The 27041-nt window shown below is 43.7% G+C and overlaps 1 protein-coding gene across 1 annotated transcript in view; it reads right to left on the reverse strand.

Moving 5' to 3' along the window:
* Window positions 1-2590: 2590 nt before the first annotated feature.
* Window positions 2591-27041, reverse strand: part of LOC122031304 — a 33511-nt gene continuing 9060 nt past the window's right edge. The window contains exons 8-10 of the mRNA XM_042590429.1: window positions 5629-5735; window positions 3732-3923; window positions 2591-2873 (exon numbers count right to left, since the gene is read on the reverse strand). Of these exons, the coding sequence (XP_042446363.1) occupies window positions 5678-5735 (58 nt within the window). The 3' untranslated portion in view covers window positions 2591-2873; window positions 3732-3923; window positions 5629-5677. The remainder of the gene's footprint in view (window positions 2874-3731; window positions 3924-5628; window positions 5736-27041) is intronic.

Below are 27041 nucleotides of genomic sequence, written 5' to 3' on the forward strand. Positions count from 1 at the left end.
TTACGAAGTAAAACGTTAGATAAAATTAAAAGTGAGACCCGCATTTTTTAATTTATGAAGTCTAAATTAGTATTTACTACATTAAATTTATTATCGAAGTTGATTGTAATATATTACTTCACAAATACTGATTGCCGAAGTAAATAGTTGCGGTTCAGAACACTGTGAACACTATGTACAATATTAAACTGACGTTGTAATCGAAATATAATTTTAGTGATAATATTTTGTCAAATTGGTCTAAATGTATTGTATAACTGCTATAAAAGCTAGTTAAATCCATTGTATACCATATGTAAATATATGGTATAGTGTTCTCCACAAGCGATCATCCTTGATCAACGTACATAGTGTTTTGAACCCCAAACAACATCTTTTATTTTGCATCTCCCTCACGTCCTTTGGTCGGGAATGGGAGAAGTTCGTGGAAGCGATTATCCTCTGGCTACTCCATGAGCATTCCTCAAGGCATTCCTGAGGCTCTTTGTTCCGGCCAAGGATGTTTGGGCAAATTTAGACCACTCCATGAGCGACCTAAGTTGATCAACGTACGTTGATCGGGACTAGACACTGGTGTTCGCAGTAAAGACATTCCATGATGAATATGGAAGCTTACACTAGACCGTGGAAGACAATATGACCGCTTTGTCATTCTCACTTTGGGAGTAAGAAACACTATAAGATTGACAATGGATGTCATGAAAGAAATGACGAAGGTGTGTCAGGAAAATGACACCAATCCATAGTTATGCTACTCATTTACCTTTCGATGTCATGAAAGAAACCTCCCTCTATTATATAGGAAAATAAAGACGCTATATCATTCAATCTGGGAATATTTATATTCACGAGCCCACAGTTGCCCTTCTAACAACCAGAAAGGCGCGAGGGTGCCTTCAATACCATTGATTGAAGGCGCCTTCAACAGCTGCTACCGAGCTCCACACTTCTCCATTGACTCTTCCACTACTCCGTTCACTTGGGTGATTTCGGTCATCCAGAATAGGACTCACCCGAACCCATTTTCCGGCCTTCTCCTCGAGCAAGCTTCTGCTTTGGCTTTTCGTCCCTCGGAAACGCCGCGCAGCTCCTTCTCATCCTCCAGTGTACTCTTCCACAGCATCTCGTCCCTCAGACACACCGAGCCCGTCGACTCTCTCCAATATCGTCCTTCTCGCTAGCTACGTCTTCCACTCGACTTCTTGTGTTCTAAGCTAATATACACTTAGACACAATGATCAAACACAATAGGATCTAACTGAACTTGGTTGACCACATCAAAACTATCCCAAAATTTTAATATAAAAAAAAACATCCTATATAGTGGAGAAAATACAAAAGAGGCACATAGTAACAAGGCGAGGAGAGGTTCAAGGCAGAAGGGCTATGATAGCTTGATTAGTGGAGGGGAGTGACATGGAGAGGGAAGGGGTGATGTAAATTGATAGAAGTGTGAATAAGGAGGTGTACTTTGAGTAGTAGGGAGCTAGGAGGAAAAGGAGGCAAGCTTAAGGATGCAACTCAATACAAGGAGCAGAGAAAACAATGAGGGGTACAAAATGAATAGGCACCCCATGTCATCAAGCTTGAGGAGGGAAACAAGGTAAAAAGGTTATTAGAAGGCTTTAAAGTATTATTTCATGCCAACGTTTCGATCCTCTACTATACTGATACAATTTTGGTATTATAATATGACTGTCGAAATGCTACAACACACATTAAAATGTACCAAGATGAATTTAGGTGGACATTAATCCTTCAATAATTTTCAACAAATTTAAGATTAAAACAGTAAAATAGTGCATTAAATTAAAACTTCATTGTACCATACCATGCCAATGCTCAATATACTTCAACATTTGGCCAAGTGTGTTAAGATGAATTCAAATGAAATTTGCTCTTTTAATCCCTTTTCATTTGCTCCTTTAATCCCCTTCTACGTAGGGTTTTTATTCGAAAAATAAGAAAGTAATTGAATTAAACATTTCTCCACACTTCAACACATATTAGAACATGCAAAAATGAATTCGGTTTTGCACTTTTAATCAAGTTGTTTAATTCTAAAAAATAATACTATGGCACATGCATTGATGCGTGAGGAAGCGTGTAAAACATCATGGAAAAATACTCCTAAACACAAGCAACGTGGAAGAGGTAACACATGCCAATTAGTGTCAAATTTTGATAATTTAATATAAGTGTACCTTTCATGTTTCAACTATGTTGCCAAGCAGGGCACAAAATTTCAAACCATGGTTATTGGTACGATGGATTTAGCCACAAATTAATGTTTAAGATTTAAGGTTATGCCATTGATCTTTTATATATCCAAGTAATATGCATTTATAGTCAATACATTAAAGTATTTTTCTTCGTTTAATCTTCAAAAATTGTACATTAAAGATATATTACAACCCATGTATACATATCACCGAGAACTACTAGTAATGTAGGACTAAACTCATTAAATGCTAACACTAGCAATGAACAATTGGATATATGGATGTTATGATCTAGGTTATGCAAAACAAGAAAAAGAAGCACTAACTAATTAACTACAAGAAAATAGATACCAAAGGAGAACCGTGGGTTGAGCATAAGCACCATTACGTTGAAAGATAAAATGACTCCAGGTTCCAAGACTACTCCTGCTCTTAGATGAACACCATCACAAACTATAGCATGATTCAATCTACAATCATCTTCTATAACGACATAATCCCAAATATAACAACCATTGATGCATACATTGTTCCCAAGTGTACAACCTTGACCAACTACCGAGTTGGTTATAACACTATGGTTTCCAATTGTAGTTCCACTTCCAATCAGGGTAACAACACCTATTCGTGCAGATCGTGATTAAACAATATCTGAAGGAAAAAAATTAACAGTATATCAACCAAAAAGGAAAAAAATTTAACTTCAATGAACAATAAACACATTCAAGAATCAAATTGAAGTGATACAAGCAGGTTTCTGATTTGTCATAGTGTGTGATAATTGGTCGACATTCACCAATTCAACTTTTTTATTCTACTTAAATAAGTTGAACTTTGCCAAAGAAATTGCCCAGAGGTAAACTGATTTGATAATATGATTGAAATTTGTTTAAACTGAAATGAGTTTCCCAGTAATTGGTTGAAATGAATTAAGATCAATAGCATGTAAAACACACCTAAAAGCTATAACCATCGAACAAAACAAAAGTATACATAACAAAAAATTGGCAAGGAAACTTGGATCAACAGGATTCAAGCAAATTAGGAATAAAAGCTTTGACCAACCAAGATTCTACTATTTTCCAACAAATTCCCACCAGATCAATGGTGCTGGAACCAGCCCAAGTAAACCACAGAGCTGGTATTAGTACAATGTCATCAAAATACTAATATGGTTACAATCAATGGACTTGAGAACAAGTGCCCATCCAACGTGAAGGCATAGCTAAAAGACACCCTCATGTAATTGAAGATGCTCATCTATAGTAGTAGCAATGGTTGTCCGATACCATTTGTTCACTTGGAAGGTTTAGAATGTCCTATTCAAAAAAAAAGTGTGAGGCCATGCTCTAAGTTACAACCTAGACGAGACTTATTCAATCAATAATCTAAAGACAGGTGGACTACATCAAATGCTTTCCATCAAAGCAAATAAACTGAAGACATAATTACCATATAAGGAAAAGAGATGATCATCAATAAAACTTCTAATTGATTTTAGACATTTACCAGATGCTTTGTATATTCCCTCTCTATCTAGCTTCACCTTTGATGAATTCCCAAGTATTGAAAATTTGGCACCAAAGGATATGTCCACCTTTGTAGTATGTCCTTGCTAATTGTACCAAAACTCCTGAAATTATCTATTCTTGCTGCATAACTTGAATGAATTTCATGGGTAAAAATCTTGTAACCCAGGATCTGCAATATATATCATCAGGTGATATTAGTAAAAGTTTATATAATTATCATATTGTGAACATTTTCAAGAATTGAATTACAAGTGAAATATGAAATATATCTACAAGCTTACATTTGCCATAAACATAAAGACTGGGAGTGCAAGGTGTGACTGTAAGAGGAATGCAAGTGAACCTAATTCAATGTACAAAATTAATTTATGCAATTTGTACCAAGGTTTAAAATTTCGACCCATGCCGAAGTTTCGGTCTTGACCGGAACGATACGGTTTCAGTATCGTATCGTGCCGTGCCGATATAGTTTCGGTATTTTTTAAATATAAAATATATTAATTTAAAACTAAAATATTTAACATAAATATTTAAAAAATAAACAATATAAAAAATAATCTTTAAAAAAAAATAAAAAGATATGAAAATAGATAAATAGATAAATAAATAAATAAAAATTTTATTATAATTTTTAAATTAAAATGAATGAAATATAAAATTAATTAGATAATTTTATTAGAGTTTAATAAAACCTTTTTAGATTATCTCCATCATAGCTAAGAGTTTATTAAAATAATTAACCTAAGTTTAATTAAAAAAATTCTGAAATCCGACACCACTCGCGAGCCCGCACGATTTCAACGTTGCCGCGGGGTTGCGTGACCCCTCAGCCATGGCCTTGGGGATTGTGTGACTCCTTCAGCGCTACCGCGTTGGCCATGCGACCCCTCTACAGCAATCGCAGGGTCGCACGATGCCTCCGCGACTGCAGCGGAAGGATTATGCGACCCCTCCGCTACTGTTACAAGGTCGAGCGACCCCTCCGCTGCGACCATGCAGCTGTTGCGGGTCTGGTGCCGGGGTCATGCTGGTCGCCGAGCGGAACGAAATGTTTCGCCCGTTTCGATCATCTCAGCACGACACTTTAAACCATGATTTTTACCTCACATCAGAGGGAGTTTAAGAATTAAAGTGGTGACTTTCATTTGACGCACAAAATAAACTTGCCTAAGGTGTAGATGGTAACACATTGTTACAAGATAATAAAATTTACATATATAGCAAAAAGATTTCTGGAATTCCTAGATGTTGTTGGATTCTTCCAGGGAAGAAAATCTATAGTAGTATACTCATTCACTTGTCCAATAAAGCTACCTGATCAAAGAAGCAACATAAAATGTTTGCAAAGCAACAAGGAACAAGAAGATTCTTGAGAGATTAAAATTTTGAAAAAGGAAAGTACTGAAATTTCAGTGTTACTTTATAGTTTCTTCCTTATGCAAAAAAAAAAAAAAGTAATAAACAAGTCTTGGAGACCAAGAATTACCAGCATCTAATCTGTGAATTACCAGCATCTAATCTGTCAGACATTTCACCAAACTGACAAACCAACAAAGTGTAATACTATAAGTAGCACCTAAATTTTTACAAGAGATTTTGATGGGATCCTAAACTGAATGTGCTTGCAAATCAGAAACTCTATTCTCAATGCCAAGATAAGGCAACCATTAGGGTATGAAGTACCTAATCAAATGCACCACAAGCAGAATCCTCAAATTACAAGCAGAAACAGAGGTAGAAAGACAAAGGTAGAATCTATAATGCATAATTATCAAGAATTTCCAAAATTAGGAAAAACAGCATGAAACAAATGTAACATTTAATCATGTTGCACATGATGTATAAAAGCAAACAATATCAAAAGTGAATCTCACATCATCAACAAGCAAACCCATGACAAAATGGCGGCGAAGATGTTGATAATCAAAATTGTCCATAAAAAGACTGAGGACTCCTGGAGAGCAGATATCTATATAGCAACCTGCAAAAGAATTATTTAATCACTTTTAAAAACTGGCAAAATACTCGTTCAAAATATCACTAATAGCATTGTAAATCCAACATTAATAACATTGTGCCTAGGTATTACAGCCGACCATGATGCACTATCTGAGATGACTTTTTACAGATCCGAAATATCACAACTAAAACTGAGTGCATTGGTATTTCAATGTAAACCAACGCTAACAAGGTGGTGCCTGTTGCCTCCAGTAAACCAAGGTACACCCACTGAGATAGCCTTTACAGGATCCATCAATTGTACCGAGATGTAACACAGGAGTGACATTTATACCTACATCCTATTTTATTAGTCTTGTCACACCCACTGATATAGCCTTTACAGTGTTGGAGTGTATACTGAAAGCCTAAGCTTTGTAAACATTCATTATGAATAAAGAATCACATTTGGTCAAATTGTTTACATTTAGTTGTAGTTGTTCAATTAATTTATACTGTAGATAACATAGTATGTGGTGTCACATGCAGAAGATGATGTTATCAGTACCTTATAAATTATAAACAGTAGCTCACGACCAAAATGGAAAAGAACAAACCATTAGAAGGTCGTAGTGTAATTAGGTATCAGTTTATCTTGACTGTATAATTACACTAGTACACTTAGAGTGTATTGAGTAGGATCATTTGAGGTCGTTTCTTTTATACTGACTTTATAAAGAAACAAAGACCTCGGTTATTATGGAAGTGTGTGCTCTTAATCCTAATATAATAACAAGCACATTGATCCTGTCCGAATCAGGAGTCAAGGGACGCTGGGCACGTGGCGTTTCCTGCGGAATCCTCGAATGCTCCGGTGAACCTGCAACAAAACCGGGCCGGGAGGGGTGTCCCGGCGACGGCCCTCCGACGCTCAAGTTAGGCGAGGAATAACAAAAAGGTGGTTCCCAAATCCAGATTTTTTTTATCATACCTCCGGTGAAGAAATGGAGGCCTTATATAGACCTTTGGAGGAGACCCGAATGCCCCGGTCAAATCAACAACATGCCTTTGACCATGCTCAAGTATGGGTCTGTCAGAAGGGCCATGCCCAAATATGGATTTATCAGGAAGATGTTCATGAGACCATACTGCTACTGTACCGACCATTTCACGATGTGACGGCGAGATCCTCCATCGTGCGATTTTGTGTACGGCCTAATCATCAGACATGCTCCTGCTAACATCCCAGATCCAGGGCCGAGCGGATGAGCCGCTCGGCTACCTTTTACCCTCGCCCATATTTCTGCCGAGCGAACTACCGCTCGGCCCTTATGCTTCTGCCGAGCGGACTACCGCTCGGCCCTTCGATCTCCCAGCCTTGACGTCGGAAACCCAAGCCCTTGGATGGGTTAACTCTAGCTCCGCTCGGACCTACCCCAGCTGCTCGGCTCGCTTAGTTAGCCTACCCTGGGTCTACTGCCGGATCACTTGCCTTCCCTTCAAGTCTAGTCGAAGGAGGCAGTAAGTCCGACTGACTGGACTGCGTGTCCGAGCGGGTAGTCGTCGCCTATAATATTCTTTGAGCCGTTCGGTCCTTACATCAGGTTAGGCCGTTCGGCTATTCAATTGGGATGCCTTGTCGTTCCAGATAGATGTTTATTCGCCTGCATTTCCCGAAAATCGCGCAAAATCTTTCTCATTAAATCACAGCGTGCGCGGTATGACGCGCATTAATTGCACTCGGTGACAGAGCGCCCGTTTGAAATGGACGGCCCGATGGCGTCCTTGTTTCTCGTGCCCTGGATCGGACGGTGGAGGCTGACCTGCCTCTGCAGTATAAAGTCTTCCTCTCCTTCCTTCGCCGCACGCTTGTTTGCGTGTTGCCTTCTGTTCCATTCCATTGCTGCGGCCTCCGGTGATCTAGTGTCTGGGTTTAGGCGGCGATCCCCTCATCGGTGATTCTTCCGACCTCTTTCCTTCCCCGTGAGTCCTCTGCCTTCACTTATTAGGTTTTTCCTGCTCCTTTCGCCCCTTTCCTTCCCCTTTCTTCAATTTCTCGCCATTCTTCCGCTTTTCTGAGATGGCAAGCTCCTCCGCACCCGCTGGTAGCGCTCTGGGCCCTTGGTACTTGACCATGGAGAGCCGATTCGATGAGGAGCACGCCCGGCGCCTCATCCGGACATATGAGCTTCCTGATGACCACGAAATAATCCTAGCCGACGCGACCGATCGGCCACATGACCCGCCGACCGGCTCTATTTGTCTCTTTTTAGACCAATTCCAGGGCGGCCTCAGATTTCCCACTCATTCTTTTATTTTGGAAGTTTGCAACTACTTCCGCATCCCGCTCGGCCAGCTTGTGCCGAATTCCTTTAGGTTGCTGAGCGGGATGGTCGTCCTCTTTAAGTTGCACAGCATTCCTCTCGACCCTAAGATATTCCATTTCTTCTTCTACCCCAAACAATCAGAACCGGGCACTTTTATCTTCCAAAGCAGAATAGGCTTCAAGTTTTTTGATAACATGCCGACCTCCAACAAGCATTGGAAGGAGTTCTTCTTTTACATTCGACTCCCCGATCGGCCAGCATTCCGAACTAAATGGCAAACTGCTGTGCCGACCCAGCCGGAGCTCGGCAAATTCAGAAGCAACCCGGCCTACCTTCATGCGGCCAACTGGTTATCTGGTCAGCGGTACAAAATTGACCAGCTGCTGCTCAAAGGGGTCTTGTACATTTTTGGGTTGTCTCCCGTTCGGGCCAATCTCCCATACCGCATGGGTAAGGATTCTTCATTCCCTTCGCCTTTTTTGTCTAACTGATTTTAATTTTTTCCCCTGCAGCTGAAGTCATGTGGCGCTCTAAGGCTACTGCTCATTTGAAACTGAAGTCCAATGAGATTGAAGCGGCCACCAAAAAGGAGCTCGCCGAGCGGGGTCTCATCCCTAGCCGCCCGGCAGATACTGGAGAGGGGGGGGCACAGTCTGCTCCTGAAACAGAAGCTGACCCATCCGCTTCAACGGAGGTTGAAGCGGAAATTGATCCTGTTTCCTCGGCTCCCGCCGAGCTAGGCGTTCCGCATGTCGAGGATCCCCCATTGGAGATTCGGCGGAAACGTCGAAGAGACCCGAACGATCGGCGTGACTTCGCCCGACCGCACGCCATCACAGATCGGGACCCCTATGGCGTCGCCACCGGCACAGCCTTCTGGTTCTCCTCCCCGGACTCGTCGTCGCCTGCGACGGTTCGGCGAAACTTCCACTATAGGGGAGTCTTCGGGCCAGGCTACCGCAGCTGCCGAAGCGGCGTCCGGCCATCCAACCATCAAGACCACCCTCCGATTCCCATCGGAGGAGTATTTGCTATCCGCCGATCGGCCGTCGAGCCCTGTTCACGAAATAACCTTGACGGGTCCGCTCGCCAAGCTCTTCGAGGACGCCCAGATTCAGGCGGCCCTGATGACGCCCAAGCAGCTCGGCGATAATAATATGCAGCAGGCGACGCAGGTAAACCCATCTTCATTCCCGTGGCTGGCCGAGTTAGAGGGCCTTCTGGAAAAACTTCAAGTGTCGGAAGGTTCCACGGCCGAGCGGGAGAAACGAATCCTCGAGGCCGAACAGAAAAAGGCTGCCGACCTGGCTAATGAGGTGGCCAGGCTAGAGGCCTTGGTGAAGAAGCGCGACAAAGAGGTGAAGCGCGCTGGTAGCCGGAAGAGGCAGGCGATCGCTGACCTGGACAAAATGAAAGTGGAGGTCCGTGCGCTAGGTCAACAATCCAAGGATCTGGAGGCCCAGCTGAACGCCGAACAGGAGGCCCGTTCGGCCGAACGCACAAAGGCTGAAGCAAACTTGAAGGCCCTCCAAGATTCTTTAACTGGCTCCCGGGCGGTCCTCAAAAAATATAAGGAGGAAGAACCGAGTCGCCTGGCTGCAGCGCGCCAAGAATACCTTCAGTCAGAGAGGTTCGGCGTAAAGTTTGGGGGCCACATCTCTTCTACTTTCGCCGAGGCGGTTAAGGTCACCGTGGCGTATCTGAAGAAGAGCGGCCACCTTCCTGAAGGCATGCATATTCCCGCCTCCGACCTGACGGCCCTGCTTGATGATATCCCCGATGCTTTCTTTAATTTCGAGGACCCGGAGTGATGTGCGTCATTTAAGCACTCTTTGTATTTCATCCGCTGGGCGGATGTTAAATTTTTGTAATTGCCGCTCGGCGCAACGGCCTTTGTTAAAATTGTTTACCCTTCATTGCCTTTGTATTCTTGGTGCTCGTTCGTAGAGTCAGTTAAGCTCTATTCGTTTAAATCGCTTAGAGGATTCACACTGCTTGTATTCAGCAAATGCCAAGTGTTGGCAAACTGAAAACCGGTCGGTGAGGCTCTCGATGTCTAACGACAGTTTGTCGGTCTCGAGACTACACTCCCGACGGCACGGGGTCTTCCCATCGAGCGTTTGGCTCGGTCCACATCCTCCCGGCCGAACAGCTCGGGGGTCTTCGGCATCGAGCCCGTGGCTCGGACATAATCCTCCCGGCCGAACGGCTCGAGGGCCTTCGGTGATAACGCGACCTCGAACGGGGGAGAGAATATATGATATGCTGGTCCGTGCAGAGGTCCAGCCGCCCGGCGGTTTATAGTCGCCGGTCCGACTGCGTCCCGACTCTTGGTCGGTCGCCCGGCGGTTTATAGTCGCCGGTCCGACTGCGTCCCGACTCTTGGTCGGTCGCCCGGCGGTTTATAGTCGCCGGTCCGACTGCGTCCCGACTCTTGGTCGGTCGCCCGGCGGTTTATAGTCGCCGGTCCGACTGCGTCCCGACTCTTGGTCGGTCGCCCGGCGGTTTATAGTCGCCGGTCCGACTGCGTCCCGACTCTTGGTCGGTCGCCCGGCGGTTTATAGTCGCCGGTCCGACTGCGTCCCGACTCTTGGTCGGTCGCCCGGCGGTTTATAGTCGCCGGTCCGACTGCGTCCCGACTCTTGGTCGGTCGCCCGGCGGTTTATAGTCGCCGGTCCGACTGCGTCCCGACTCTTGGTCGGTCGCCCGGCGGTTTATAGTCGCCGGTCCGACTGCGTCCCGACTCTTGGTCGGTCGCCCGGCGGTTTATAGTCGCGTGTCCGACTTCGTCCCGACTCTTGGTCGATCGCCCGTGATTTATAGTCGCCGATCATTGCGTCCCTACTCTTGGTCGATCGCCCGTGATTTATAGTCGCCGGTCATCTGCGTCCGACTCTTGGTCGGTCGCCCGTGATTTATAGTCGCCGGTCCGATTCGTCCCGACTCTTGGTCGATCGCCCGGCGGTTTATAGTCGCCCGACTGCGTCCCGACTCTTGGTCGATCGCCCGGTGATTTATAGTCGGCCCGACTGCGTCCCGACTCTTGGTCGATCGCCCGTGATTTATAGTCGCGATCCGGCGTCCGACTCTTGGTGATCGCCGTGGTTTATAATCGCCGCCGGCGTTGCGTCCGACTCTTGGTCGGTCGCCGTGATTTATAATCGCCGGTCATTGCGTCCCGACTCTTGGTGATCGCCGTGGTTTATAGTCGCGGTCCGACTGCGTCCCGACTCTTGGTCGGTCGCCCGGCGGTTTATAGTCGCCGGTCCGACTGCGTCCCGACTCTTGGTCGGTCGCCCGGCGGTTTATAGTCGCCGGTCCGACTCTCGATTTTTAACGACGGTGCTCGTCGGTCTTCGAGTGATACCATATACCCGGCCGAACGGCTCGGGCCTTCACATCGAGCGCTGGGCTTGCATATAATCCTCCCCGAGGTAGTCTCGGCTATAATGTACCTTGCCGAGCGGCTCAGGCATTCGCTCCTAGGCAATAACCTCCCTCTATCACCCTGAACAGCGCAGGGTTTTAGTTTCCCATCCTGCCATAATAGTATGCAGCCCGGCCGAGCGGCCTGGGGTCTTCTAGGCGACGATGCTTATGTTCTATACGCAGCCCGGCCGAGCGGCCTGGGGTCTTCTAGTGCTGATGATCTGGTCTTATTTTTGCTCCTCGGATTTTTCATTTCTGCATTTTCAATAATCAGTCGAAAAATGTACACGTAGTGGTTTACAGTGATACCCCTTTCACCCCGCCCGGTAAGGCTGGAGGTGGTTCGCGCTCCACGGCCTATCTAGTTGTCGACCGCCCTCATCTTCCAGATAATACGCGCCCGAGCGGAGCTTTTCGATGATTTTGAAAGGACCTGCCCATGGAGCCTCCAGCTTACCGACGTCGCCGACCGGCTTGGCCTTTTTCCAGACAAGATCGCCGACTTGGAATGCTCTGGGAATGACGCGTCGGTTGTAGTTTTGTTTCATCCGCTGACGATATGCCATCAGCCGAACTGACGCCTTTGCCCTTTCCTCTTCGACCAAATCTAGCTCCATGTTTCTCCGCTCGGCGTTGCCCTCATCGTAGCATTGTATCCGAGCGGATTCAACGCCGACTTCAACCGGGATGACGGCCTCACCGCCATATACCAAATGGAACGGTGTGACTCCCGTCCCTTCTTTCGGCGTCGTCCGGATGGCCCACAAGACGCTCGGCACTTCATCTGGCCAACTTCCTCCCAAATGATCGAGCCGAGCGCGCAGAATACGAAGGATTTCCCGGTTGGCGACTTCAGCTTGACCATTGCTCTGAGGATAGGCCACGGATGTGAAATGTTGCTCAATGCCGTAGCTATTGCACCAATCTTCTAACATTTTCCCTGTGAACTGCCGCCCGTTGTCAGACACTAGTTGCCGAACCGACAAATGATGTGTTGCCAGATGAATTTTTTCACCATTTGTTCCGTAATCTTTGCGAGCGGCTCGGCCTCCACCCACTTGGAGAAGTAATCTACCGCCACTAGTAAAAATTTCCTCTGCCCGGTCGCCATCGGCAATGGACCTACAATATCCATTCCCCACTGATCGAACGGACATGAGATGGTTGATGCCTTCATCTCCTCTGCCGGTCGGTGGGAGAAGTTGTGATACTTCTGGCATGAAAGGCAGGTAGATACTGTCCGAGCGGCGTCTGCTTGTAAGGTTGGCCAAAAGTACCCGGCCAAGAGGATCTTCTTGGCTAACGAGCGCCCGCCCGGATGACCGCCACATGATCCTTGGTGTACTTCCTGAAGGATGTACGCCGAGTCTTCTGAGCTCACACATTTCAACAAAGGGCGCGAGAAAGCTTTCTTGTACAGTTGATCTCCGATGAGTGTAAACCGACCGGCCCTCCTCCTGAGAAGTTGGGCTTCATCCCGATCGGCAGGTGTTTTTCCCGAGCGGAGGAACTCTATGATGGATGTCCTCCAGTCGTCTGGAAATGAGAGCCCCTCCATCCGATCGACGTGCGCCACCAGCAGCGTTTTTTCAATCGGCTGTTGAATGGCGATCGGCGTTATTGAGCTCGCAAGTTTGGCTAATTCATCGGCCGCCTGGTTCTCCGTTCGAGGAATCTTCTGAATAAGCACTTCTCGAAAAGTAGCTTTGAGTTTTTCAAAGGCTTCAGCGTAGAGCTTAAGCCGAACGCTATTGATTTCAAAGGTGCCAGAAAGTTGTTGAGCGGCCAACTGTGAATCGGAATAGAGGATCACCCGACCGGCACCCACATGCCGTGCTGCCTGTAATCCGGCTATAATGGCCTCGTACTCTGCTTCATTGTTGGTGGCCTTGTAGTCCAGCCGGACTGATAGGTGCATCTTTTCTTCTTGCGGTGAGATGAGCAATATCCCAATCCCACTTCCGAGCCGAGTGGAAGACCCATCCACATATATCCTCCATAGAGCTTCCAATTCTGGCCTCTGTACCTCGGTCACAAAATCAGCCAAGGATTGGGCTTTAATCGCCGGGCGGGGCTGGTACTGGATATCAAATTCGCTTAACTCTGTTGTCCACTTGATAAGTCGTCCGGACGCTTCCGGATTCAACAGGACTCTTCCGAGTGGACTGTTCGTCCGGACAATGATTGTGTGGGCTAAGAAATACGGTCGACGCCGAGCGGCTAGAACCGAGCAAAGGCCAACTTCTCGAGTCGGTGTAGCGAGTTCAGCATCTTTCAAAATATGGCTCGGAAAATACCCCGGCTGCTCTTCATCGCCCGCCCTCACAAGTGCCGAGCCTACAGCATGCTCAGTTGATGACAGATACATATACAGTGATTCCCCGCCGATCGGCTTGGCAAGTATAGGCAGGGAATTTAGGTATGTCTTCAACTCTTCAAATGCTCGGTCACACTCCTCATCCCACTGGAACTTTGTAGCTTTTCGCAGGATCTTGAAGAAGGGCAGGCTCCGATCGGAGGTTCTAGAGATGAATCTGGATAAAGCAATTATCCGACCGGTCAACCTTTGCACTTCTCTTGTATTTCTTGGGGGCGGCATGTCTTGCAGGGCTTTCACCTTGTTGGGATTTGCTTCGATTCCTTTAGCTCCGAACAGGCATTTTTGGGGATTTAGCTTGACTCCATATTTGCGCAGTGTTTGGAAGGTTTCTTCCATATCTTTGAAAAGATCAGCCGCTCGGACGGATTTGATAAGGATGTCGTCCACATAAACTTCTAGATTCCGCCCGATCTGCTCCTTGAACACCTTGTTCATCAGGCGTTGATAAGTGGCCCCGGCATTCTTTAATCCGAACGGCATCACGTTGTAGCAATATGTGCCGTCATTCGTTACAAAGCTTACTTTTTCTTGATCTTCCCGGGCGAGCGGCACTTGATGATACCCTTGGTAGGCATCAAGCATGCAAATTAATTCGCAGCCGGCCGTAGAGTCTATCTAGGCAGAGGATAAAAATCCTTGGGGCATGCTTTGTTCGGTCTCGAAGTCGATCACGGACCCTCCACTTGCCGGCTTGGAGACCAAGACTCGTTGGCCACTCGGGAGCTGTACCTCGCGTGTGGCGGCCCTTAGAGTTTTCTACTTCCGCCGGATAATGGTATTACGCTCGTGAAGTCCCTTTTCTCTGTTTCTTTAGGCGTCCGGTCGGACATGCAATTCATGCTGCGCCAGGCTTGGCGAAATGCCGCTCATGTGTCGACCAGACAAAGACATCATGATTTCTTTGGAGGCATTGGATCAGCCTCTCCTTTTCCCCGGATCCGAGGCGATGAAAGTGGTGGCCTTCGATCGGGTCGGATGGATCTGAACTTCCTCCTTTTCATCATAAATTAAGGCAGGGTTTTTCGGTTATGGCGTGTACCTCAATTCGGGGACCTTCCGAGCGGAAGAAGCTTCGCTCGGATCATCTCTATATAGCAACGTCGAGTTGCTAGTTGATCTCCCCGCACTTCTCCAACTTTGTCCTCCACGGGAACTTTATCTTTGGTGGAAGGTTGAGACAACCGCTCGGAATTCGCCGAGCGCCAGAATGACATTGTAAGATGATGGAGAGTCGACCACCACGGTTTATTGTCTGGTCCTCGGGCGGTTCTTCTCCGGTGAGATGGCGGTAGAATCTGTCCCGGTTTGAACTTCATTGCAGTAAACCCGTAGGCGGGGTTATCGTAGGCGTGACTCGATTCGATCAATTTGCAACCGATCGAGCGCCTTCTGAATATGATGTTGACCGAGCTCCTGTGTCAACAAATATGCGATGAATGGTGTAATTTGCTATTACCGCTTTAATGAGCAACGCGTCATGGGTACTTCTACTCCTTCAAATCCCGGGCCGAAAGTGATTTACGGTCGGTCGCCCTTCTTAGCTCTGATGAGCGTGGATCTGCGGTGTAGGACGCCGCCTTTCTTGCTCGGTTGGAGTCTCCTCCGGTCGGCCCGTCAGCAATAACGTTGATCTGAAATATTGCTCTGTTTTCTTCCTCCCGAGTGGATGGTCGGGACCGTTCCCTGCCGGCGATTCTCTTGTCTCGGTGATCGGTGCCGATCGGGCGTCCGGTGATGTTGCCTCTCCATGCGGGTCCGGTCGGCTTCTGAGCCCTTGCCTCTGTCACGGGTGGGAGACCGGCGTTCGACCCTCACAGGAAGGGATTAGTCACGAAGGAAGACTCGGCAATCTCTCGTGTTGTGCGTGTCCGTGGTGGAGCAGAACAGGAGTCCACCTCTTCTTTGGTTTGGCGAGCGGCATCCACTTCTTGTACATGCGATCTGGTGTGGGAGATTGCTTCGACCCTTGGTCCTCTGGGTGGTTGTTGAGCGTGCTGCTTCCGCTCGGCATGAATAAGTGCACGGCTCGGTTGGAGCTTCTTTTTTCCGGGCGGCTTGCGCTTCTTCCACGCGTTTATGTATTCGTTAGCCCGATGTAGCATGTGATCGTAGTCGCGGGCGGCTTTCGGAGCGATCGAAGAAGTCCCCATCAACAAGGCCTTGTGTGAAGGCGTTCATCGTTTCCGATGTGGCTGTTGGGATGTCCATCGCCACTTGGTTGAATCGTTGGATGTAAGTTCGAAGCGATTCCTTTGGCTCTTGTTTGATGGCGAACAAGCTGACGCTTGTTTTCGATAACGCCGACTGCTGGCGAAGTGGTGGAGGAAGGCCGTTCGGAAGTCTTTGAAGCTTGTGATGGATCCGTCCGGCAGTCTACGGAACCACCGCTGAGCCGATCCCGAGAGCGTGGTAAGGAAGACTCGGCACTTTACTCCATCAGTGTATTGGTGGAGCGTGGCGGTATTATCAAACTTACCCAAATGATCGTCCGGGTCCGTTGTTCCATTATACTCGCCGATCGTAGGGGGCACGTAGTGCTTGGGCAGAGGATCTCGCAGAATGGCTTCCGAAAATTGGCGGTTGGTCCGCTCGGGAGATGAGTCCGTCCGGGGAGCTTTCCCCTTTGGCATTTCGTCTGAGGAAGAGCCTCTATCTCTTGAGCTGGTGCTGCTTCGGGTGCGAAATAGGGCCCGATGGAATGCGATGGTGGCTTGAGGTGCTTCCGCTCGGCCACCAGACGCAGATGTCGCTTGTTGTTCCGCTCGCTCGGCGGATGCTTTTTGGTTTTGCTCCACGAGTTTGGCGGCCCTTATCTCGACCAGAGCGTCGAGGTCCTCCCTGGAAAGCGTCACCGTGTGCTGTCGTCCAGCCTCGTCCATTGTTTGCGATCGGGCGGAGCGTTCCCACGGCGCCAATTTGATCCTGTCCGAATCAGGAGTCAAGGGACGCTGGGCACGTGGCGTTTCCTGCGGAATCCTCGAATGCTCCGGTGAACCTGCAACAAAACCGGGCCGGGAGGGGTGTCCCGGCGACGGCCCTCCGACGCTCAAGTCAGGCGAGGAATAACAAAAAGGTGGTTCCCAAATCAAGATTTTTCATACCTCCGGTGAAGAAATGGAGGCCTTATATAGACCTTTGGAGGAGACCCGAATGCCCCGGTCAAATCAACAACATGCCTTTGACCATGCTCAAGTATGGGTCTGTCAGAAGGGCCATGCCCAAATATGGATCTATCAGGAAGATGTTCATGAGACCATACTGCTACTGTACCGACCATTTCACGATGTGACGGCGAGATCCTCCATCGTGCGATTTTGTGTACGGCCTAATCATCAGACATGCTCCTGCTAACATCCCAGATCCAGGGCCGAGCGGATGAGCCGCTCGGCTACCTTTTACCCTCGCCCATATTTCTGCCGAGCGAACTCCCGCTCGGCCCTTATGCTTCTGCCGAGCGGACTACCGCTCGGCCCTTCGATCTCCCAGCCTTGACGTCGGAAACCCAGTGTGTGCTTTTAATCCTAATATAATAACAAGCACATATATTTGATATTTATTTCTTTAATTTATCAATGGGTGAGATTTAGTTCGATGAATCAATAAGCCCGATAAGTTGAGAAATGGTATCACTTATAGTGTGTGTTGTTGATTATAGAAGGAAGCGTGTCCTAGAGATACTAGGTTGATAATGTCCTCGAGAGGAGCTCATAAGGATTGTCGTATTAAACCCTGCAGGTGGCCTAGTCCGACGTGATGATAAGGTTGAGTGGTACTACTCTTGGACTAAGATATTAATTAAATGAGTTGTCGATAACTCACTTAATTAGTGGACATTCGATATCTTAAACAGGGAGACTAACACACTCATAATAAGAAGGAGCCCAAAAATGTAATTTGGGATTGGTGCGGTAGTTCGATAATAGTTCTTTAGTGGAATGAATTATTATTGATAAAATTGAGTTGTGTGTTCGGGAACGGGATACTTAATTTTATCGGGAGACAAAACCAATTCCTCCTCTCGGTCTCTATCGTAACCTCTTATTTATAAGTCTATACCCACCTATACCCACCTTCTATACCCACTAAAGGGGCCGGCCGGCCAAGACATGGTTGGCTGGGTTTAAGTGTGGCCGGCCTAGCTTGAACCCAAGCTAGAGGGGCAGGTAAATTAAAAAAATTTTAATTTTAATTTTATTATGTGGAAGATATAATTTATTAAAGAGAATTAAAATTAAATTATCTCTCTTGTAAAAGATCTAAAGATTAAAGAAAGAGATTATATCTCTTTCCTTATTTGTAGATTGGTGAGATATTTTATTTTCTCTTTAAAAATTATTCACATATTGTAAAATTAAAATTATGAAAATTTCTTTTTATCAACCATGAAGAGATTTTGAAGAGAAATTTTAATTTTAAAATTTCCGGAAACAAATTAGGAAGTTTTAATTGTTGATTGAAACTTGTCTAATTTGATTTCATGATGTGGCCGGCCATTAGAATTTAATTTGGGAAATTTTATTTTATTTTTCTCAATTAAATCATGTCAAGGAAATTAAGGAAATTTTATTGTAATTAAATTTCCTAATTTACCTAGGCCAAGGAATATAAAAGAAGGGGTGAGGGTGCCTTCATGAGATACAACCTCTATTATTTCTCTCCCTCTTTTGTTCCTTGGTGTGGCCGGCCATCATCATCCTCTCCCTCTCTTCCTCTTGTGGTGGCCGAACCTCTCTCTCCTCTTGGAGCTCTTGTGGTGGCCGGATACTACTTGGAGAAGAAGAAGAAGAAGGAGAGAAAGCTTGCATCTCTTGGAGCTTGGTTGGTGTTTCGTTCTTCATCCTTGGTAAAGCTTCTTTGTGGCCGAACCTAGCTAGGAGGAGAAGAAGGTGGTTGGTGGTTTCTCATCTTGGAAGATCGTTGCCCACACAACGTCCGAGGTTAGAAGAGGAATACGGTAGAAGATCAAGAGGTCTTTCTAGAAAGTATAACTAGTAGTTTTTCCTTTTCCGCATCATACTAGTTATTTATGGAAATAATACCAAATACAAGAGGCTTACGTTCTAGTATTTCGAATATGTTTTTCGAAGTTGTGTTCTTTTGTTTTATTTTTCCTTGTGATTTGATTGTTCCTTTCGGTTAACCTAAAGTTATTTTAGGAAATTAAATATTAGATTTCTATAAAAGGTTTTGTCTAGTCGGTGGTGGTTGCTCCCATATCCAAGAAGGCCATGTGTCTCGCTACGTCAGTACTGGGAAACAATTATGAAAATTAATATTTAATGGAATTAATAACTTAAGGTGATTTGGGTCGAACGTGTTAAGTTCCGCAGAGATCAGTCAAACCTAAAAGAACATATAGATTAAGTTTTGGATCAAGCGTGTTAAGTTCCGCAGCGATCCAAATTTAATTTAAAAGAACACGTGGTAGCTAGGAAAGATTCAGACCTTTGTATAAAATGTTTATGCATTGGAACCTCTAGGTTTTCAGAGTAGCGACCAACAATTGGTATCGAGCTAGGGTTTAGCCTCTGTGTATTTGGTATTAGTTTAATTATGCATATATACATAATTTAGGCGGGTTAATAGTAGGATGTCTAACTTTATGGATGGAGGATCCAACTATTATGGCTTTTAGTTATTATGTGTGTGATTGGACCCTTGGACGTGTCGAGGGCATTTATTTGTGTGTGCATGATTGTATTAAAATACAGCAGGAGCTATATTTAGTTTTATTAGGATTTTATTTTGATCTAGATACATGTACATTCCTTTTATGGAATATAGGATCAAAATGTAAAATTCTATTTATGTCATGGATCAAATCTTGCAAAGCGTGGAACCTTCTGAGGACCAGAGGCGCAGATGGAACAAGGACCCGATGGCGGTGGCCAAATATGGCAGCAGCTTGGGATGACAACACACGGAGGACAACTATAAAAGCCGTAATAGTTGAAAATTAGATTTTCTATTTATTGCTTTTATATTATCTGTAATGCATGTTAGTATACATGACTAGTAGGCTAGCGTAGTTAAAATTCCTCGTTTATAAATAACTAAGTGGGAGAGGATTTTAAATAAATCCCATGGTCTCCATTATTGGTTTGTAAGTGATGCAAACAAGCTTGGGCGTTGCTCTGAGTGTCTTCCTCCATAACGGATGAGCTTGCTTGTGGATCACTAGAGCAGACTTCCATTTTGGATGACTATGGGAAGTTAATTAAGAGTGTGATCTTCCCCAACGGAAGGGCATAATCTTATTAATGGACTTAGTGTCAAGTAATGGTATACACTTAGACACATCTAATAGTATCCTGAGTCACTGCTATTATTTTTGTGACCAAGAGATACCAACTATTAATTTTATTTGTCAAAAGTTAGGTTGACAAGATAATAAAATTAATGGGTTAAAACCCTCCTTTTACAAATGTTGAATTTGTATCGTCCACACTAACATGGCATACAAAATTCACGGTGTTTTGAGGTGTTGGTTAATTTAAAATAGTATTGTTTGAGGAATCAATATTATTCTAAATTTAGAGTTCGACCAAAGTTATTTGTGATTCTTAGGATGACTTTCAACCCACTGTCCATCATACAACAGAATAGACTTATTGGACCAAACTACATAGATTGGAAAAGGAACCCGGACATTGTTTTTACTCTGAAAGCTATAAATTTGTATTGACCGAGCCTTGCCCTCAAGCACCTATTGGTGAATCTACTCAAGAGGAGATTGAATATCATAGGAAATGGGTAAAAGGCGATGAGATGGCGCGGTGTTACATTTGGCTAATGTCAATGTATTGCAACATCAACATCAAAATTTACCAACAACTTATGATATTATGAACAATCTCAAGGAACTCTTTGGTCATCGGATAGGGCTTCTAGGCAAGAAGCCGTGAGAAAGATAATGTGACCACCGTGCGAGAGGGTACTCGCGAGGATCATATCCTAAAATGATGGCTTATCTAAACGAAATCTGATCCTTTGAGGAGAAATTGATGGGAAACCCAGATCGATATTCTCCAAACGCTACCAGAAGTTTTGAGCGGTTCCTTTGAACTATAATATGAATAAGAGGATTTATTCATTAGCGGAACTACTGAACTTCAAGCAGCAGAAGGATTATTTCGTCACAATGCTCAAATTCACTATCTAAAATGGTTCTACTTCTAAACCGAGAGGAAAGAAGAGAAAGTTGATTCAGAAAGAAAGTGAATAAATTTCAGAGTACGGGATTTGGAGTGAAGAAGCAAGGGCAAGTGCTTCATCTGCAAGGAGTCAGACTGTTCTCGTAGGAACCAAAACAAAGGTATATCTCATACTCTAGTTGTTGAAACATGTTTAGTGGTGTTATCTACCGACCGGTGTGTAGATACGGAGCCATCGATCATGTCTGCAATTCCTGCAGGGGTTCCAGGAAACCCGACGACCATCTGAAGGAGAAATTACCGTCTACATGGGCAATGCTACTAAGGTGGCAGCTGTTGCAGTGGGAGACGTCTACTTATCTTTTAGTAGAAATAGAAATTTGGTTTTAAGAAATTGTCTTTATGTACCCAGTTTTAGAAAGAATTTAATTTCAGTTTCTAAACTGTTTTTAGATGGATATTCAGTTTCTTTCAGTAACGATGTAGTTATTAAAAGAAATAATGTGATTATCTGTTCTGGTACATTGGTTGGCAATTTGTATACTTTAAATCCAATTTCTTCCACAAAGCAAAACATGGAAATTTATAACTCATCTTCTAATTCTAATAAAAGAAAAGAACCTTCGAAAATGAACCAAGCATATCTTTGGCATCTAAGGCTTGGTCATATTAACCTAAGTAGGATTCAGAGGCTTATAGCTGATGGACTTTTGAGTTCGGTAGAGTTGGAAAATTTTCCAACTTGTGAATCTTGCTTGGAAGGTAAAATGACCAAGAGGTCGTTCAAGGCCAAGGGGTATAGAGCCAAAGAAGTGTTGGAATTGGTTCATTCTGATTTGTGTGGTCCTATGTCTGTCCAGGCAAGAGGTGGTTTTGAATATTTTGTCTCTTTTATAGATGATTATTCAAGATATGGATATATTTACCTAATGCGCCGCAAGTCCGAGTGCTTTGATAAGTTCAAAGAATACAAGGCTGATGTGGAGAAACGATTAGGTAAAAGTATCAAGACACTACGATCTGATCGTGGTGGCGAATACCTCTTAGGAGAGTTTAGGATTCAATCCCAATTGTCCGCACCTGGAACACCCCAATGGAATGGTGTAGCAGAGCGAAGGAATAGGACTCTTATGGAGATGGTTAGATCGATGATGAGTTATTGAATTCGTTTTGGGGATATGCTCAGAAAACGTATGTTTCGAACTTAGTACCTTCTAAATCCGTTTCTTCTACTCCCATAGAATTGTGGAATGGCGAAAATCCAGTCTAAGACATATTCGGATTGGGGTAGTCCAGCACATGTCTTGAACTATATGATAAGTTAGAATCTCGCATGAAGTTCACGTGTTTGTAGGATATCCCAAAGGAACGAAAGGTGGTTTATTTTATAGTCCTAAAGACCAGAAGGTCATTGTTAGCACCAATACCCAATTTTTAGAAGAAGACTATATAATGGATCACAAGCCCAGTAGTAAAGTTGTTTTAGAAGAACTAAGAGAGGACACGTCTACTTTAGTACCATCAGTACAAGAGACTGCAACACGTGTCACACATGATACACAACCACAGACAGTGCCTCGTCGTAGTGGGAAGGTTGTAAGGCAGCCTGAGAGATTCATGTTTTTGGGAGAGTCTTCGAACTTGATCCCGGGTAAACATGAACCTGATCCCCGGACATATGACGAAGCACTCCAAGATAAAGATGTAGTATCTTGGCAAAAGGCGATGAATTCAGAAATAGAATTTATGTACTCTAATAAGGTCTGGGAGCTTGTAGAACCACCTGATGGTGTAAAAGCCGTTGGATGTAAGTGGATCTACAAAAGGAAAAGAGGGACAGACGGGAAGGTAGAAACCTTCAAAGCTAGGCTTGTTGCGAAAGGGTATACTCAGAAAGAGAGAATCGATTTTCACCGGTAGCCATGCTTAAGTCTATCCGGATACTCTTATCCATTGCTGCTCATATGGATTATGAGATTTGGCAAATGAATGTCAAGACAGCTTTCCTTAATGGAAGTCTTGAAGAAAACATCCATATGAAGCAACCAGAAGGGTTCATTGAAAAAGGCAAAGAGCATCTAGTGTGCAAGCTCAATCGGTCCATTTATGGACTGAAGTAAGCTTCAAGATCTTGGAACATCCGGTTTAATGAAGTAATCTAGTCATATGGATTTATTCAAAGTCCGGATGAGTCTTGTGTATATAAGAAGTGTAACGGAAACGTGGTGGTATTTCTTGTACTATACATAGATGATATTTTGTTAATTGGCAACAATGTCAAAGTATTATCAGACGTAAGGGTATGGTTGTCCAAACAATTTGATATGAAGGACTTAGGAGAATGTGCACACATTCTTGGGATCAAAGTTATAAGGGATCGCAAGAAAAGAATGTTGTGTCTGTCCCAAGCTTCATATATAGATACAATCCTTGTTTTTAGCATGCAGGATTCGAAAGGTTTCTTACCTTTTAAGTAATAGCATTATCTAAAGAGATGTCTCCAAAGACATCAAAGGAGATAGAAGACATGAAGGTGTTCTTACGGGTGTAGGAAGCCTTATGTATGCAATGCTTACGAGACCGATATCTGCTTTTTGTCGTGGGCATGGTCGGTAGATATCGAGTAACCACAGATAGGACATTAGGCTGCAGAAGCATATATTAAAGCACCGAGAAGGACTAGATTATATGCTAGTTTACAGCGACGATGTGTTACACGGATTCAGATTTCAATCGATAGGGATATAGTAAGTCTACATCAGACTATGTGTTTACTTTAGAGGTGGAGTCATTTCATGGAGGGTGTTAAGCAGAAATGCATTTCGGACTCAACCATGGAAGTAGAGGAGGCAGCTAAAGAAGCAGTATGGCTCGGGAACTTTCTAATGGACTTAGATGTGATTCCTGGTTTGCCCAAAATCATCACAATTTATTGTGATAATAGCAGTGCAGTTGCAAACTCGAAGGAACCACGAGCTCATAAGGCAAGTAAACATATAGAGCGCAAGTACCACCTGATACGAGATATCGTGAAGCGAGGAAAAGTTGTCATCGCAAAGATTGCATCAGCAGATAACCTGGCGATCCTTTCACTAAGGCCCTTCCACAAAAGCATTCGATCGGCATGTGGAGGGAATGGGAATCGGATGTATGGTAGAAGATATGGCAGCTTAGTCATTAGTATAAGTGGGAGATTGTTAGAGTGTATACTGAAAGCCTAAGCTTTTGTAAACATTCATTATGAATAAAGAATCACATTTCGTCAAATTGTTTACATTTAGTTGTAGTTGTTCAATTAATTTATATTGTAGATAACATAGTATGTGGTGTCACATACAGAAGATGATGTTATCAGTACCTTATAAATTATAAACAGTAGCTCACGACCAAAATGGAAAAGAACAAACCATTGGAAGGTCGTAGTGCAATTAGGTATCAGTTTATCTATATAATTACACTAGTACACTTAGAGTGTATTGAGTAGGATCGTTTGAGGTCGTTTCTTTTATACCGACTTTATAAAGAAACAAAGACCTCAGTTATTATGGAAGTGTGTGCTCTTAATCCTAATATAATAACAAGTACATATATTTGATATTTATTTCTTTAATTTATCAATGGGTGAGATTTAGTTCGATGAATCAATAAGCCCGATAAGTTGGGAAATGGTATCACTTATAGTGTGTGTTGATTATAGAAGGAAACGTGTCCTAGAGATACTAGGTTGATAATGTGCTCAAGAGGAGCTCATAAGGATTGTCATGTTAAACCCGGCAGGTGGACTTAGTCCGACGTGATGATAAGGGTGAGTTGTAGTACTCTTGGACTAAGATATTAATTAAATGAGTTGTCAGTAACTCACTTAATTAGTGGACATTCGATATCTTAAACACAGGGAGACTAACACACTCATAATAAGAAGGAGCCCAAAAATGTAATTTGGGATTGGTGCGGTAGTTCAATAATAGTTCTATAGTGGAATGAATTATTATTGATAAAATTAAGTTGTGTGTTCGGGGCGAACACGGGATGCTTAATTTTATCGGGAGACCAAAACCAATTCCTCCTCTCGGTCCCTATCGTAGCCTCTTATTTATAGAGTACTATACCCACCTTCTATACCCACCCAAAGGGGGCCGGCCAAGCTAGCTTGGGAACCAAGCTAGGGCCGGCCTAGGTATAAATTGGGGTGGTCGGCCCTACCTTGAACCCAAGCTAGAGGGGCCGACCAAATTAAATTAAAAAGAATTTTAATTTTAATTTTTATTATGTGGAAGATATAATTTATTAAAGAGAATTAAAATTAAATTATCTCTCTTGTAAAAAATCTACAAAAGATTAAAGAAAGAGATTAAATCTCTTTCCTTATTTGTAGATTGGTGAGATATTTTATTTTCTCTTTAAAAATTATTCACATATTATAAAATTAAAATTATGGAAATTTCTTTTTATCAACCATGAAGAGATTTTAAAGAGAAATTTTAAAAATTTCGGAAACAAATTAGGAAGTTTTAATTGTTGATTGAAACTTGTCTAATTTGATTTCATGATGTCCGACCATTAGAATTTAATTGGGAAATTTTATTTTATTTTTCTCAATTAAATCATGTCAGGAAATTAAGGAAATTTTATTGTAATTAAATTTCCTAATTTACCTAGGCGGAATATAAAAGAAGGGTGAGGGTGCCTTGAGATACAACCTCTATTATTTCTCTCCTCTTTTCTGTTGTGGCCGGCCATCATCATCCTCTCCCTCTCTTGCTCTTGTAGTGGTCGAACCTCTCTCTCCTCTTGGAGCTCTTGTGGTGGCCGGATACTACTTGGAGAAGAAGAAGAAGAAGGAGAGAAAGCTTGCATCTCTTGGAGCTTGGTTGGTGTTTCGTTCTTCATCCTTGGTAAAGCTTCTTTGTGGCCGAACCTAGCTAGGAGGAGAAGAAGGTGGTTGGTGGTTTCTCATCTTGGAAGATCGTTGCCCACACAACGTCCGAGGTTAGAAGAGGAATACGGTAGAAGATCAAGAGGTCTTTCTAGAAGGTATAACTAGTAGTTTTTCCTTTTCCGCATCATACTAGTTATTTATGGAAATAATACCAAATACAAGAGGCTTACATTCTAGTATTTCGAATATGTTTTTCGAAGTTGTGTTCTTTTGTTTTTTTTTTTCCTTGTGATTTGATTGTTCTTTTCGGTTAACCTAAAGTTATTTTAGGAAATTAAATATTAGATTTCTATAAAAGGTTTTGTCTAGTCGGTGGTGGTTGCTCCCATATCCAAGAAGGTCATGTGCCTCGGCACGTCAGTACTGGGAACCAATTATGGAAATTAATATTTAATGGAATTAATAACTTAAGGTGATTTGGGTCGAACGTGTTAAGTTCCGCAGGAGATCCAAGTCAAAACCTAAAAGAACATATAGATTAAGTTTTGGATCAAACGTGTTAAGTTCCGCAGGCGATCCAAAATTTAATTTAAAAGAACACATGGTAGCTAGGAAAAGGTTCAGACCTTTGTATAAAATTTTTGTACAGTGGAACCTCTAGGTTTTCCGAGTAGCAACCAACATACAGGACCCATCGATTGTACTGAGATGTAACACAGGGGTGACCTTTATACTTACATCCTATTTTATTAGTCTTGTCATGCATATGAACGAGATGTATTTGGATCAAATATATTCATCTGTACAAGAAAAACATTGCTCAGGTAATTTTTCTCTTTAAGGAAGCTACCAAAGTGTAAGGAAATTAAACAATTTTATTATACAGGTTCATTTTTCACCAATTGCTACCTATATGATTTTTGCAATTTGCACTATCCCTTGCATGGTTTCTCTTAAATTTTACTACCCATATTAAACAAATCTCCTCTGTGCTTTAATATATATTGAGTCATGCTTTTTCATATCAACAAATGATAACCACATGTTAATTGGGGAAAAAATTACCTATAAAACGCTTCCAAAATAATCATGCTAAATGCCTTACTACCTTTATATATGTGCCACTTGTGGGTACAGTCTCCACATGCCACCAAAATCATGATACTTGGCCTGAGTGGCA

The sequence above is a fragment of the Zingiber officinale genome, chromosome 11A, assembly GCF_018446385.1.
Source record: "Zingiber officinale cultivar Zhangliang chromosome 11A, Zo_v1.1, whole genome shotgun sequence".
NCBI lineage: Eukaryota > Viridiplantae > Streptophyta > Magnoliopsida > Zingiberales > Zingiberaceae > Zingiber > Zingiber officinale.